The 14,508-nt window shown below is 42.5% G+C and overlaps 3 protein-coding genes across 5 annotated transcripts; 1 reads left to right on the forward strand and 2 right to left on the reverse strand.

The window, feature by feature from the left end:
- LOC115752374 (neurofilament heavy polypeptide) lies at positions 1-1,768 on the reverse strand. Its single transcript, XM_030690530.2, has one exon. It carries the CDS (start codon positions 1,573-1,575, stop codon positions 220-222), a length of 1,356 nt encoding a protein of 451 aa, XP_030546390.1. The 5' UTR covers positions 1,576-1,768; the 3' UTR covers positions 1-219.
- A 1,349-nt stretch (positions 1,769-3,117) lies between these two features.
- On the forward strand, positions 3,118-6,988 carry LOC115752370 (protein THYLAKOID FORMATION1, chloroplastic). Its single transcript, XM_030690521.2, has 5 exons — positions 3,118-3,491; positions 3,912-4,179; positions 5,148-5,364; positions 6,031-6,146; positions 6,606-6,988. The coding sequence occupies exons 1-5, from the start codon at positions 3,281-3,283 to the stop codon at positions 6,697-6,699; spliced, it is 906 nt and encodes a 301-aa protein (XP_030546381.1). The 5' UTR covers positions 3,118-3,280; the 3' UTR covers positions 6,700-6,988.
- A 1,126-nt stretch (positions 6,989-8,114) lies between these two features.
- LOC115752309 (diacylglycerol kinase 5-like) lies at positions 8,115-13,680 on the reverse strand. 3 transcript variants are annotated; one of them, XM_030690448.2, is made up of 13 exons: positions 13,470-13,680; positions 12,915-13,127; positions 12,667-12,789; positions 12,451-12,579; positions 12,169-12,254; positions 11,384-11,507; positions 10,773-10,821; positions 10,428-10,510; positions 9,956-10,023; positions 9,740-9,814; positions 9,058-9,136; positions 8,819-8,935; positions 8,115-8,536 (listed from the first exon to the last, which is right to left on the reverse strand). In XM_030690448.2, exons 2-13 carry the CDS (start codon positions 13,116-13,118, stop codon positions 8,210-8,212), a joined length of 1,464 nt encoding a protein of 487 aa, XP_030546308.1. In that variant the 5' UTR covers positions 13,119-13,127; positions 13,470-13,680; the 3' UTR covers positions 8,115-8,209. The 3 variants fall into 3 exon arrangements, with proteins under 3 accessions (XP_030546308.1, XP_030546307.1, XP_048127390.1); XM_030690447.2 differs by having other exon boundaries at positions 12,915-13,124; positions 13,468-13,680; XM_048271433.1 differs by lacking the exon at positions 13,470-13,680 and adding an exon at positions 13,282-13,394 and having other exon boundaries at positions 12,915-13,124.
- Positions 13,681-14,508: the final 828 nt, after the last annotated feature.

Here is a 14,508-nt window from a genome sequence, read left to right on the forward strand (position 1 = left end):
AAGCAAGAGGAGCACCATCCCAATCATTATTGCCTAATATGGTATGGTACTGACAAAGACAGCCAATCTCTTTTAACTACAAACCCCGTACCGACACAGCAGAAGCCAAAGCATAACAAGAGTTATGTTTGGAGCTGTCCTTTGAACCAGTAAAACTCCAGAATTCACCCGAAAATAACCCAAGTAAAAGGAAAAAAAAAAACTCAGCTTCCCCTTTGTTCATTCATCATCTTGTATGAAGCTCAAAGCCGGACAAAATGGCATCTGCAGCTCCACCTCCTCCACATTGCCACCGCCGCCGAAATAATTCCTCCTCCCGACCAAATCAGCCACTCTCCTCGCAGCTCCCGAGTCCCTTGGGCTCTCATTCACGAACCTCACCGCCGTTATCTTCGGCAACATGTTGCTTATCCTCCCGATCGACGATGGGGTCTGCATCGCCTCTGCTGCTGAATCGTCCTTCTTACTTTCATAGACTACTAATTCGCTCGGAATCTCCCACTTCTTCTTCACTTTGCTCTCGTTCCCCTGAGTATTCAATCCCGCCGAAGCTCGCCTTTTGTCGACCCTCTCGCCCTCATCCTTGTTGTTATTTTCTGGGAATGACCTCTTCCTCGCGGCGCTCATAGTGATCTGGCTGTACCGGCTGGCCACAACCCGACCCGGCTTTCCTGGCTTCTTTGTGGGCACAGATTTCTCTCCGTCTTTGAATAGGCGTTTGGGCTGGATCGAGGCAATTATTGCTTCTTCCTTCTTCGTGAACCTCCTAGATGCTGCCGTCGTCGCGGCTTGCTTTTGAGGTTGAATTTTGGGGAATGTTTTGCGCGCATTACCTGGGCTTGTGGTCGCGCTTATGCTCTTCCTTCTCTCCTTCGTGACTTTCAATTCATCGATCTCCTCGAGCTTCCAGAAGCATGATTTCCTCCGGTTCTGTATCGACAGTGCGGGAGTGATCTCTCCCTTGATGGAGGGCCGTGATTTGACAGCGCTTGAAGCAATCTCGGCCGGCCCCAAACTGAGTCCTCTTCGGTTCAATTTCGGCTTTGCGCTCGACAGTGGAGTTTCCTCGATCCTCTTCGCCGCATCCGGATCCCTTCCGATCCCCACTTGTTTCGGCTCCATGAACTTGGCTGCAACCACTCTCCCACGGGGCTTTTTCTCATCCCCCGTTTTGGCCTTCTCGAGGCGAAGCGCCTCGAGCCTCGACGACAAGCGCGAAATCTCCTTCTCTAACTCCTGAATCTCCGCATCGATGGTCCTGCCCTTGTCTTCTGGATCTTTGGCTTTGGTCGACAGAGGCTCCAGGACGCTCTGCTTCGACTGGAGCTTCGAAGGGATGGAGGATTTGAGCGAAATCTGGGAATTGGCACACTCGGGACTCCGGTTTTCTTTGCTGAAATCGTCCGACTCAAGCGATTCAGAGAGCTTCACGAAGACGGGGTTGACGGAAGACCAGGAGGCCTTGAGGGCGACAGCGGCGGCAGAATCTTCGGATTCTCCATTGTCGAAGGCGGCGTTGTTCCATATCTGAAGCTCGGGTGCGTCCATCGCATCTGGGTACTCAAGAACACTCATCTTTTTGGATCCCAGCAAGGCGACGCGAAGCAGGATCCGTAGATTCTTTCTTCTTGGGTTGGCGGGTCGATGATTCTTGAGGGGGTTCTTGGGGAAGGAAGGGGTGGCAGAGGAATCGGATTTGGAGGAAGCAAAGTGTGGGCGAGGGGGATTAGGTTTTGAGAGTGTTTTCGACCGTTGAGGGTTTTGAAATGAGACGTTGTGGTGGGGGGGAGTGCGAGCCGGTGGATCCGAAACGGCTATCGATAGACGCTCCGATTTGATTGTTTTTATTTCAAAAGAGGGGCCCGCAAATTAGTGGTTTAAGTACGATGTTTTTGTCAGCAAATGGAGTGTGGGAAAAGTCACGGGAAAGTGCGGAGCGCCTTTCCTTTCTGTGGGGTCCTCGGACTAACATCAGATGGTCCACGTCCGTCCCCAACAGGTATGTGCTTGTGAGAAACTAATTACATGGGCGATCATTAATCTTTGAATTCCCGAATCGTTATTTTGATTCGCCAAATGCAATAAATTTTGGTTTTTTTTTTTTTGGTCTGGCATTAAATTTTGGTTTTTCTGCAATTGGTGCGCCATTTTTCAAATTGAAAGCGAAATTAATGTCGTGCTTATGTAGTTAGAGACATGATGACATTGGCGTTGTTGCACTTAAGCACCGTGATTAATCTCAATTTTGAAGAGGGAGAAATAAAGGAGCGCAACTCTTTGCTACCCGGAGGTTCGATCCTCTATTTCTTATAGTCAATGTCGGGCCTCAAAGATGCCTCTCTATTTTTGTTTAAGATTTACTTACAAATTTGCTGATGTAAAACCATGAGGAATCCATGTGACATTAGCAACGTTGCAACGTCGTGCTACCATCTCCGAATCGTCACGTATCGACGTTTGGTCGGAAATTACAATTAGATTTTGAGCGGAAAATGCCACTTGCAAGGATAAATTAAATCCGCCACATTTTGATGACCGAAATGAAAGTCCAGCAGTGTAATTGTAAAACCCATCGACCGACCCTCACGATGTCGGTCCCACGAAGTAGGCTATTTTGTTCGACGAAATGACCAATTAGGGGGACAACAAAAACTCCATCGTAAATGAGTGAACTCGAGGCACCATGATGGGCCAAAAAGGGAATCTCGACCTTTAGGAGTAAATCGATGCTTATGATAAGATTAATCAATTTTGAAATCTCGATCACATGAAGAATGGCCCAATCAACTGGAGACGCAGGTGAAGGCCTGATGCTTTCTCTTTACCCGAACCCGCCCGGCCCGTCGATCAACCCGAAGGGCAAAACTAGTGCGCGCGGTTGTCGGAGCGGCGTCGCATCGAAACTGTCCAATCAACCCGTCCCGTTCGAGCCCGGCCCGGCCCGTTACACCTTTCCTTTTCCTCGAACGTTAACCACACCCGTAAGCAAGGGCAACCACAGAGCACAAGCGACGGACCAACGAGTGGTCGCCCGATCGCCACAGCGCGCCACGTGTCAGAAGCTGAGCGGCCGCTCGTTCAAATCACAGAACTCTCGCACTCTCGGACCGGATAAGCCTCTCTCTCTCTCTCTCTCCTTCTTGGTCCGTCGTGACCTCTCCCTCGCTTTCTCGAGAAAAATAACCAAATCCGAAAGGCCGCCCCCGCCATGACCAAGATTTTCCCCGAAAATTTCTAGCTCCGGGGAGCTTCCGCAGTTCTAGAATCTTCTGCTGGTAAAATGGCGGCGGCTGTTGCTTCTCTGTGTTTCTCGGCCATCGGTCAATCCTGCGAGAAGAGATCGCTCGCCTCATCGACGGCGCGCAGCTTCGGCTCGAACTTTGAGGGGATTCGGTTCCGTCCGAGTGTATTGTCCGATTATGGAGGAGCGAGGACTTCGACTTCGGCTTCGAGCTCTCGCATGGTCGTTCACTGCATGTGCACTGCAGTAGGTTAGTGAGTACTCGATTTGATTGCATGACCGTCGTTCGTTCCCTGAAAATTGGAGAGAGACAGAGAGAGAGTAATGGAGTAGATTGGTATTTACCTGGGAACTTAATTTAAGAAAAGTAGTTTACTTGAACCTTTTGCTTCACTGTGGCAGCTTAGGACTTGTTGCTTCTGACGGCGACTTTCGTTTCTTATCCTATTTGTGCCAGTGTGATGAGTATTCGTTTTCTGAGAAGCGTGGAATTAGTTGTTTACACTTTGGAGATAATTACTTTTACTTTGGTCAATCCAGCTTGTGTTGAGTAATTCAGCGGCTCTTATCTTCGGCTTTCTTGAGATTGATTCGAGTTTGAGGAACTATTGAATGGTTATGTTTATTGAGTCTCTTCTTAGTTGTGAAGATGTGTCCGCTTTACTTTCAGATGTTCCCACTGTTGCCCAGACAAAGCAGAACTTTCTCAAGGCATACAAACGACCCATTCCAAGTGTCTACAACACGGTGTTGCAGGAGCTGCTTGTCCAGCAGCATTTGATGCGGTACAAGAAATTCTACCAGTATGATCCTGTGTTTGCCCTTGGTTTTGTGACCGTGTTCGATCAACTCATGGAAGGGTACTCAAGTGATGAGGACAGGGAATCGATTTTTCTGGCATACATTCGAGCCTTGAATGAGGATCCAGAGCAATACAGGTTCTTAATAAGTCCTCGCACTGTGTCTACGCATCTGTGTGTGTGTAAATGTGTGGGCAGGTGGGTGTGGGGAAGGCATGGGGTTCTTGTGCATGCCAAATGTTAGTGTTTCAATTATCCCATGGTTTTCATGATAAAATGTGCAGATGTTACTCTAGCATACATATGACAGATATTGCACTAAAGATTAGGACTATGGCTCAACTTGGCTGGAGATTTCAGTCTTCAAAATTTTACAGGTTTCTGGTAATGAAGTCATGGGAGGAGGTGGTAGTGGGGCAGTGAAGGTGTGGAGTTGGGTTGGCTGGTTGGTGTTTTTGGCCAATCGACTGGTACTCCTCTGGTTGAAGTGTTGGGATCCTCGAGTACCTTAGAAGCAAATTCTACTCTATTCAGTACTATTTCTTGCCTTTAGGCCACACCAACTCACCTTTTCTTACCCACTCATCGGTGGCCGCAATGGTTTGAGCCTAGTTCCTTTCACGAGAGGTCCTGGGTTCGAAACTCGTAGGCGTCGGTGATTTAAACGGAGGGTCGTGGCGGTGGGATGCTGCGCTAGCCCCCCCGAGGAATAGTCGTGCTCCACCGCTGGTTTGAGCCATAACTCGCCGGCTGCGCAGACACCTCGGTTACCAAAAAAAAAAAAAAAACTCACCTTTTCTTCATAAGGCTTGTGTGAGCTCTATAAGGATAGAAATAAATGCGTGGGCCGATCACCTGAACGAAATTTTGACTTTTGCAGTAATTGTCAAAGTTTTAAAAAGGGAAATGCTAATATGTTTGATGCTGCTGATGCTAAAAGATAGGGTAAAATATTTCTAATGCATCCTAATTGCCCTTTATGTTGAGAATATTTTGCACTTCTTTTTTAGTTGTTTTATCAGTTTGCGCGTATAGTGGGCTGTTTTCTAGGATCAATTTGTTGAAATGGAACCCTTGCTCATCAAAAGTCAAATAATGTGTGGCAGAGTTGATGCACAAAAGTTGGAAGAATGGGCCCGCAACCAAAGTTCAGACTCATTAGTTAATTTTTCATCTAGAGAAGGGGAAATTGAAGAGAAGTTGAAGGACATTGCCGAAAGAGCTAGGGGTAAGGGGAGTTTTAGCTATAGCCGCTTCTTCGCCGTGGGCCTTTTTCGTCTTCTTGAACTGGCAAATGCAACAGAGCCTACTGTATTAGATAAGGTTTGCCTTTTGAATCTCCTGTCTGTCAACATCAACTTTATGCATAATCTCATGATTCCTAACACATTCTGCGGTGGGTAAATTGAAAGTTTTGGCACTGATGACTTCTTTCCATTTGGTATTTGAAAAATTCTAATATTTGCCCATAAATAATTTTCCTATGTACCTTGCATGTCCTCTTATTATACTTGCTAGCAACTTTTGTTGTCATGTGCAGTAACCTATTTGCTTTATCTACTGGCAAACGAAAGTAAAATAGGAAATGCTTAATACTTTTAGCTCTCTTTAACTTTATAAAAAGTAACTTAAGTTCATAGTGATGTATAGTTATAGACTGCAAAATCAGCATCTACTTGGTTTGAAAAAAGGTTTTCAGTAAAAAAACAAATGAAACAGCCTTTTGTTTCCTTGAAACGTTTTAGTTCGTGAAAATAAAAGAATTTAACATTAATATATATTTTGAAAACATTTTTGGTCGTATTGTTTTCAAAGTTAAGGAGCATGTTTTCATTTTATTTGTTGATTGTGAGTTCTTATACCAAAGAGGTCCTGAAAGTTTATTTTTCTTTTCTCAAACTGTAATTTCTGGTCCTGCGGGCATTGTTCTTGAGAATATTGATGACTAACCAGTAATGTTGACACCTTTTCTTTGTAATTTCTTTCCAGCTCTGTGCTGCTTTAAATATAAACAAGAGAAGTGTGGACCGTGATCTTGATGTATACCGTAACCTGCTCTCCAAGCTGGTTCAGGCGAAGGATTTACTGAAAGAATATATTGACAGGTGATGGCTTTTTCCATACTGATGTCTCTTTCTTTATGTACTGAGTCACCTTATAGTAGAAATAGTTCCTTACAGCAGTAAGACATAATACTCAACAGTTATAATAAAATGGTGGAAATCAATGCTGCAAGCATTACAATATCCCATAATCACGTTTTTTAAAGTATTGGACATGTTAAAATTCCTGGTAAACAACTTATGCAATTGAAATGTAATTTGATTAGAGATCATCTGTGTTTGCGGAAAAATGCCACAAATGTGCTAAAGAAATGGAGAGTCGTCATTTTTGACTGCTTAAACCAAATGAAGGAGAGAGCCTCAACTGCCTGGATTTTCTTTTGTTGACTGGGGCCATTAAATGACCTATAGACAACTGTGGCTTTGATTGATGCCTCTCAAGCAATGAACTTGTTCTCGTGTGAAGTAATGACTATTTTCTGAAATAATTGTAATTTTCAGGGAGAAGAGGAAACGAGAAGAAAGGGCAGAGTCCCAGAAGGCTAATGAGGCTATCACAAAATGCGTAGGGGAGTACCAAGAAGTTGGCCAATAGTTCACTATAATCACTTCTCCAATCTGCAATAGAGGCCACTACCTTGTGAACTTTCTAATTTTGAGCTATTAGAGTCGGAGGTGACATGGTTTTGGTTCTTTGCCTCGTCCTGTGCATTTGCACACTAAATGTGTCGTTTATATGTGAATTCTGGCGATCCATAGCTTCCCATTTTTCTGGAAAATATATTTTTATAGACTCAATCAATGAATTTGCTTACTGTGTCCTCTCAGAAACTAATGTATCTATTTGCGCAAATGCAATACATCTTTCGGGTTCTTGCTCTTTTGATTACCTTTGTTGATGTAGCGGTTTTAGGAATTTCTTCTGAAGTCAGTCTTTCTCATACACTCACATTCACAGGATCGTAGAGATAGAAAGAGGAGATTCCTATATATACAAAGACTCTCAATTACAATCGTGGATCACTCAATGAGAGTGCACCTCTTTATCGACTAATCAAATTACAAGGAACTCTCTAGAATATGGTACAGTTATAATATTGTCCGCCCCTAGGAATATTCTAGAGAACTCAAGAGAGACATCTGTTCTTCTTGATTGGTTCACGGTCCTTCGAGTTTGGAAACCTCCGGACTGTGCCGTTAGCATGGTGCTGGCTGAGTTTTGTTTAGCTTTGCGAAGGGCCTTTGGGCCCAAAGTCCCTTAATCAAATGACATTTTTCTGACAAAAAAAATGCAAATGGCATTAGTTACTTTTTACCCAAGATAGGTCCGAAGGTAATTTGGAATGCCGTATTTTTGAAATGCAAATATATTTTTTTATGCCAATTTGTCCTTGCTGTATTTTCATAATTACGAAAATGTCATCGAAAACTATAACATTGCCGGTGAAGGCCTCAGCCACTAGCAAGTCAACGCTAGCCTCGCCTGAGGTTGCCCAACCTAGGCGACGTTCATGTCGTTGCCTAGGTTCGCACGACCCAGGCTTATGGTCGCCTATACCCAAGTGGTTTGGGGTCTCGCAACCTCAAGCAAGGCTGTCAATGCCAAATCTAGCTCACAACAGCCAAATTTGGCCTCACCGGAGGCTCGCTAGCCGCTAGTCCTTGCCGTTTCGAGTTTTCTTCAAAAAAACACAAAAATATAGGGGTTTTGCGAAGTGTGATTTTTCCAAATACCATTTAAACTAAAGTTGTTTCCCAATGTGTTTTTATAATATATTTTACTAAATACTATTTACATTTCAAATGTATTTTTAAAATATACTTTATCAAACATTACTTACATTTCAAAAAATCCCATTAGCCCAAGACATTGCATTGACATTCCCATGTCAAGCTGAGGAATGAGCGCCGGGCGACGCCACTCCCAGTAGTCAATTTTTCGCTGAATATGCTTCTTTGAAGAAGAAACTAACATTTATCAGTATCGGTTAATGCAAGGATGACACAAGATAGCAAATGAGACTGTAAAGGAAACTAGTTTATGGAATGACTGATCAATAAATAGCGTGTAAGAATGAGAACTAGTGGTCCACGTCAAAATGGCTTTAGCTAAAACGAGCGATGTCAACTTCATCTGGGATTTTGAAAGTGTCAGCTGCACCAAACTTCCTCCACTCCTCCCCTTCTGGTATGGACTCTTCTTCAGGACTATCGTCTTCCTGGGTGTCGTGATTGCCAGTGATCAGTGGACGATGGATGCTTCTTGACTTACAGTCATGAGTAGCAAGCACTTTGACCTGGCGGAGGTGAGAAATTTCCACTACCACGGTGTCGTTGTCAGTTGGCAGTGGCTGCTTCCAGGGCTCCCCATCTATCCTCATATAGGTGTGATCAGTCGCTCCCTTGTGAAACTCAAAGTGGATTCTTTGCGCCTAAAGCATAAGATAGGTCAACTAAAAGAGCTCAAGAAGAATTTCGTGATTTTCCATGGAAAGAAGGCACAACAATTAACCCTACAAATGAATCAAACATGGTTTCCAAAACATAGCCAGATTTCCCTCTCCTGAAAGAAACTTCCCCTCTTGGCCTCCCACTTCTGACACTATATGAGCTTTTGTTGCATTTTCGTATCCCAGAACATGGGAAGCTCCACAAGAGTTGAATAAGAACTTTGAGACTGAACAGTAGATGAAATGAAACATTGGGCATTTAACCTGAGCAAGACGAGTCCCGTGGCCACTTGGGGCAAGTAGCAAAAGCCCGTGCCAGGCATCTCTAAAGCCAACTACCTCAATGAGGCCATCATCTACATATGGTGGAGTGAAGTCCCCCTGCACATCATGTTATTCAGGGTAACATTCAAGAGATTGATAATGATGAGTTGTCGTGATCTCACTTAAGTTCACTCATGTAAAAGACATGAGCAAAGCTAATCAAGGCTAACACCACTCACTTTACTGCGACGTGTTGTTCCCCAAGGGTTTAATCCACCAGAAAAGCTTGGCAAGTTGAGGCATATAATTGACTTTATGCTATCAACACCAAAGGTATAAGAAAGGATTAAGAGTTTCTGCTCCAAGAGTAAAGAGAAGAAAATAAAGGAGCGTAGTAGACAACAATTTCTGATTCCTGCTATACCATTGACACACACACACAACGCACATGGGAAGCATTGTAACCAGCGAAGATGAAGAAACATATGTCAGATCATGAAGAGTCGGAGTACCTATCCAGGTTTGTTCTGCACTTAAATCAAATATTCAAGAACTCTAAGAAATGGACAAGCTGATTACGGATGTTGTAATACATTTTAAACAATATATGATCTTGGCATTGAGATGGCCTAAAGAAACTAATCAACTACATGCTTCCCTTGCATATCTAGCATATCATCTTTCAACTTATCAGGCAACATCAAATAGTTTAACTTAAACATGGTCGCATGATTGGAAAATATCATACATACATAGATCTCATTGACCTAATTTTTGCTTTTCTTACTTTGAGGAGGCCTTAAACCAATGAACAAAATTAGAATATAGGTGAAATTGGACTGACGGAAAGATGAACAGACAGACAAATCCATAACCAGCAAAAGCTCCAAGAACACACCCTGGTATGGAGAGCTACAGTACCTGTGAGGTATGTGGAGGTGTTGCCATTGACCTTCCCGGTTCATTATCTTCACCTTTGCTAACTGAGCTATGTTCCTGGATTGACATTAGGGTAGAAGGCAGTGATATTTCTATCAAACAAAGTAAGTTTTCAGACCTAGGGGGACAGGGACTCCACCAAAATTGTATAAATAGACTAAAAAAAATGGTTGCTAAACCAAAATCGTAAATGCTTACTTTGAATTGGATTGAAACAGTGAAGAAAAAAACCATCCTTGCGTTCCCACAAGCTTCATATAAGTACTCTATGACAGGGAAAAATGAAAAGGTCACAAGGATGTGTTTTATGACCATAAGAATACGATAGAAAGAGGCCATGTGAATATGCCTACTCATCTTAGAATAACATGACAATGCAATGAAAACACGTACGCTCGAAGTCCAATACTACTATTGACTCCAAACTAGTAAACTTAGAGGTACAAGCTTTCAAGAGATCATTGCTAAGTTTGGTTGCCCTTAAGAAAGTATGTCAGCCTCAGCCATAGACTTGAACGACGCTTTGTGCTAGATCTCATACAGAGGCCAGATTTCCTATTTTCTTTGTTTGAAAGATCGTATGAGTATCTGAAGCAAAAATGATTCACTGAACACATCTTGGACTGCTTAAAATGGCGGACATCATGACTATTTAGAAAGGGCATGATACCTGATTAACTAGCTGGTTTTTAAATTTTTCAGGATGCGAATTCCTTTCTGAATGAAATGCATATGATACTTGGGCATCCATTCCTGCAGGAAACAGTGTGCAAAGATTTCTTGCGTCAGAAAATGAATTCTGTGTATAACTATATGTTGCCAAACTCACCAAAGAAAACAAACTGGAATAAGCGACAGATAATCATGTAATTCCACCATTACCAATCTAAAATTAGTAGACCATTCTAATTTGGTCGAATACATAGAATGTGGAAAATCAGTTGTTAGAAAAATTATGCATCTTTGTGTTGCAATTAGACATGCAAATCACTTTCTGCAGATAAAGAATTTTTACCCATGCTAAAGTAGTTCCAGAATCCCCCACGAAATGTATGGCAACCTTCCTGAGAAGCAAGTTAGACGTATAAGGAAACAAAGAAGCAAATTATGTGCAAAAAACCAGCAAGACGGAGACACCAGTTTTCCTTTTCGTCAAGAAGACTTTGTAAAGGGGAACTGAAGAGTCCAAGTTTGTTCACAAGCTATAGATGAGAAACGCCTTCTTAAATTCCACTATTTTTCTCCAAGAAGAGGTTGCAGTTTTTCTAATGTATCCCTCAGCTTATTCATTTTGTTATTGTCACGGCAGCGTAGAACAACTAAAGTGTCATCATGTACCACCTGTGACATAGTCCTCAAAGGCCACAGACTTCTTCCTACTGACAGAGCGTTGATGCCATGAAATGGGTGAAAAAATTTAACAGACTATATTTTGATGCCATGCATGGTATCATCCAATCTTAATAGTCGAGGAAGACCATAAAGTCAATGCTGTCATTGTACATATGCAGCAACGTTTGACAGGAGAAATGACTTCGAACGTAAAAACATATCTATCATCCTGTTATTTACGAGAGATGACTATTTATTGTAAGCAAGTGCTCCAAGATAGTCACGTTGTTTTACCATGTTCAGTTCATCTGATGAAGAAACACGGCCAAATGCATGCAGAGAATGTGGTAACTCAAGGGGTGCTATAGGGTCAAAAGACCCTTCACGCGGAGCTCTCATCCTCATGAGAATATGCCAGCTGAATCACAAGAATCCATTTTTAGCACTCACAAAAGGACAGAGGAAAAGTTAAATCAGATTTGGTCAAATTGTCAAAGGTTTACTGTGTAATGCTTTTTACTCGATGAATGCAAGGACATCTAAGGAATTCACGAGATACTAACTAACCAACTCTCAATTAAGTTCCGACCAAAGAAAAAAAAACACCTCTCAATTAAGCCTCTACAAAGACTTTGGAAGAAGCTGCATTGCACTTCTACGATTATTCTTTCAACATTTATCCTATGTAGATCATCTTGTAAACCCAATTACAATACTGCAAAGATGAAGCAGAAAACTTGGAGCATATTCGAAAAAGAAGCTTCAACAGAGAAGTTTGCAATTTTAGATGGGTAGATGTTGTCACCAATTGGCTATGAACAGGAAAAGGAAAAGAGATTCTGCTCAAGTTCTAAAGACATTGCCTGCATCTGGCCTAAACCTTTGTCCTTATCATATGACAGAGAAAAGAAGGGGCTATTTTAACTCATGTAGAGGTTGTCCTCGAGGAGTAAGTGACTTATTACTTTGGAGACAAAAGACGATAAATATATTTTTATTCTTCTCTTTTGCTGATTATAGTGAGATTTTGAATGTAGACCAATTTTAGGCGACAAGATAATGTATACAGACAGCATAACCTGTCTATCTTCATTTCCTCTGCCTTCATCACCTGTTCCAGGAATGCCTCTACAGATTGACGATCAGTCCCAGGATTCTTCTTACCCTGTAAAAGATTAGCAGCCTCAGTACCCACAAGTCATGCGACAAATCCATGGGCGGCTTCTCGATATCATAAAGCCTTACAAACATGAAAAACTAGAGACCATGACACGTTAAAAGTAAGATGGCCTAAAATGCAGTCTATTTTTTTGGTCAAAAAATGCCTGAGTCCTCGATCAGAAAGATCAGCAAGGCCCTACCCAACCAAATGCAAAGGGTAGGTTATTTCCAGTTCCAAGGGGAACTGTGGCAATCGCAGGTGGGTGAGGTAATTTTAGATCCGACACAACGCCAAGAAGCCAACCAGCCGTTCCATCGCCACCTGCAACCTAGTGAAGGAGTTGGAAGTAAGAAGTCAAATTTATCCGTTAAAAAAATGGTATGTTACCATCCGATAAGTTGTTAAGAGTCCTCACAATAATTTTCAGCGTCTCTTGGATCCTTGCCGCGGGCTCGTTTCCTTCCAGCTTCAGTTTTTCCAGGTTCGTATAAATTCTACTCAAAACCTTGTCAGGGGATTCTTGGCCCAGATCAAAAACCTACACAGTCAACTCATCGAGTGTCCCCTCAGAATATCAGTGATAAACAAAAAAGCAATGTCATTAAAGAACACTAGGCTGTTGAGATATTCATACTTCACAGCACAGCTACTGTTGCGGAATACCTGATTTTCATTTAGAAGGGCACGATACGTGACGAGAAGGTTCACACCGAGCTGACCGCCACTTTTCGAGTTGACGAACACTAACACCGGGCATACAGGTATATGCGCCACGGTCTGGACCTTCGAATCAGGTACAAGTATGTGACTAGGAATGCAAAAATTGTCCCAAAATGGGGAGCCAGAGCTGGAATTCTCCGCAGCCATGTCCAACTGCAAATCACAAGAACAGATCAAGCATGAAATGGGAATAGAGACATTTGGATTTTGGAAGAAGGATTGCAAATTCCCAACAACATCATCAGCTTCGATTGCAAAAAGTATAAGCAACAGCATCCCAAGTTCACAATCACCACAAAAGCACTCGCACATCGTAATTCATCATCCTGCTACCACGACTAGTCAAAAGAGAATTCAATTTCCAACAGCTCCACCAGTTCATCCCCTACATTAAGAGACTGCCATCGTTTTCGGTCGCCCCCCGAGAGAAGCAGAAGAACCCGAAGCGTAAATCGATGGAAGATAAGCACGTCAGAGAAGCCAGCATTCGATTTACCTGGGGAACGAGCTCTTTGAGGAGATGAACTCGAGACCGCTTTCCTTAGGAGAAACGAGATTAAAGATTGAAATTTTAGAAGGCTTTGTTGGCTTTGACCTTTCTGAAGAGAGAGAAGGGTTGACTGAGTTGATGACTTAGCCGTGTCGTTCTTTTTGGTTTCGTGTTTTCTGAAGAAGTCGAATCGCTCGCACTGACTGGCAGTACATTTTGCTGAGGAGATGGCAGGGAATCTCCGGTGTCGGGTCGGGGATCGTGAATCTAATCGAAACGGTAGACAGGACTTTCTGGTTATTGGTTGGCACACGTTCTGTCTGACGTCAGCTTCTCCCGGTGACAGGTCAAGCAATAATTCTCTCTTAGATCGCTGAAAGGGCGCCCGAACAATCTTTGGGATTTTTTTTTTTTTTTGTGGACAGAAAACAATCCTTGAATTGAAATACGAAAAACCTCGACCGTTTTAACATTTATTGGCTTGCGTCGATCTAATGATGGAAATCTATAGAGGGACGGTGCCCACGAGAGATCGTAGACTCGATCCTCCTAGAAGTAACAAGGATTGGCCCCTAAGCCAACATAAATTCTAAAGAAAATTTCAAATAAAAGCTCAAAGCGCATTTATTTTCTCAAATAAGGGTAAGAAATAGCCATGTCAATCCTAAAAAAGATCTGATCTCTCTGACTAGTCAAGGAAATTTTCTTCCTTTACATATTTTTTTCTTTCATTTTTTCCTTTTTTTACAAAAAAAGGAAAAAAAAGAAGCTAAAACTTAAAGTGGGCCCTCTTCGACCAAAAATAAAAAAGTAGGCTCGCGTCTAGCGACCCAGTCGGCCATCTCCGCCACCCCCATTGAGCCTGGTTTTTTTTTTTATTATAAAATTTTTTAGCTTTTTTTCTTTTTGAAAAAGGAAAAAATGAAAGAAAAAAATAAAAATAAAATAAGGACGAAAATTTCCTTGACAAGCCGGTGAGATCAAGCCCCGTTTTTTTAGATTGATATAGCTATTTGAGGCTCTTATTCAAAATAAGATCCACTCATA

The sequence above is a fragment of the Rhodamnia argentea genome, chromosome 10, assembly GCF_020921035.1.
Source record: "Rhodamnia argentea isolate NSW1041297 chromosome 10, ASM2092103v1, whole genome shotgun sequence".
NCBI lineage: Eukaryota > Viridiplantae > Streptophyta > Magnoliopsida > Myrtales > Myrtaceae > Rhodamnia > Rhodamnia argentea.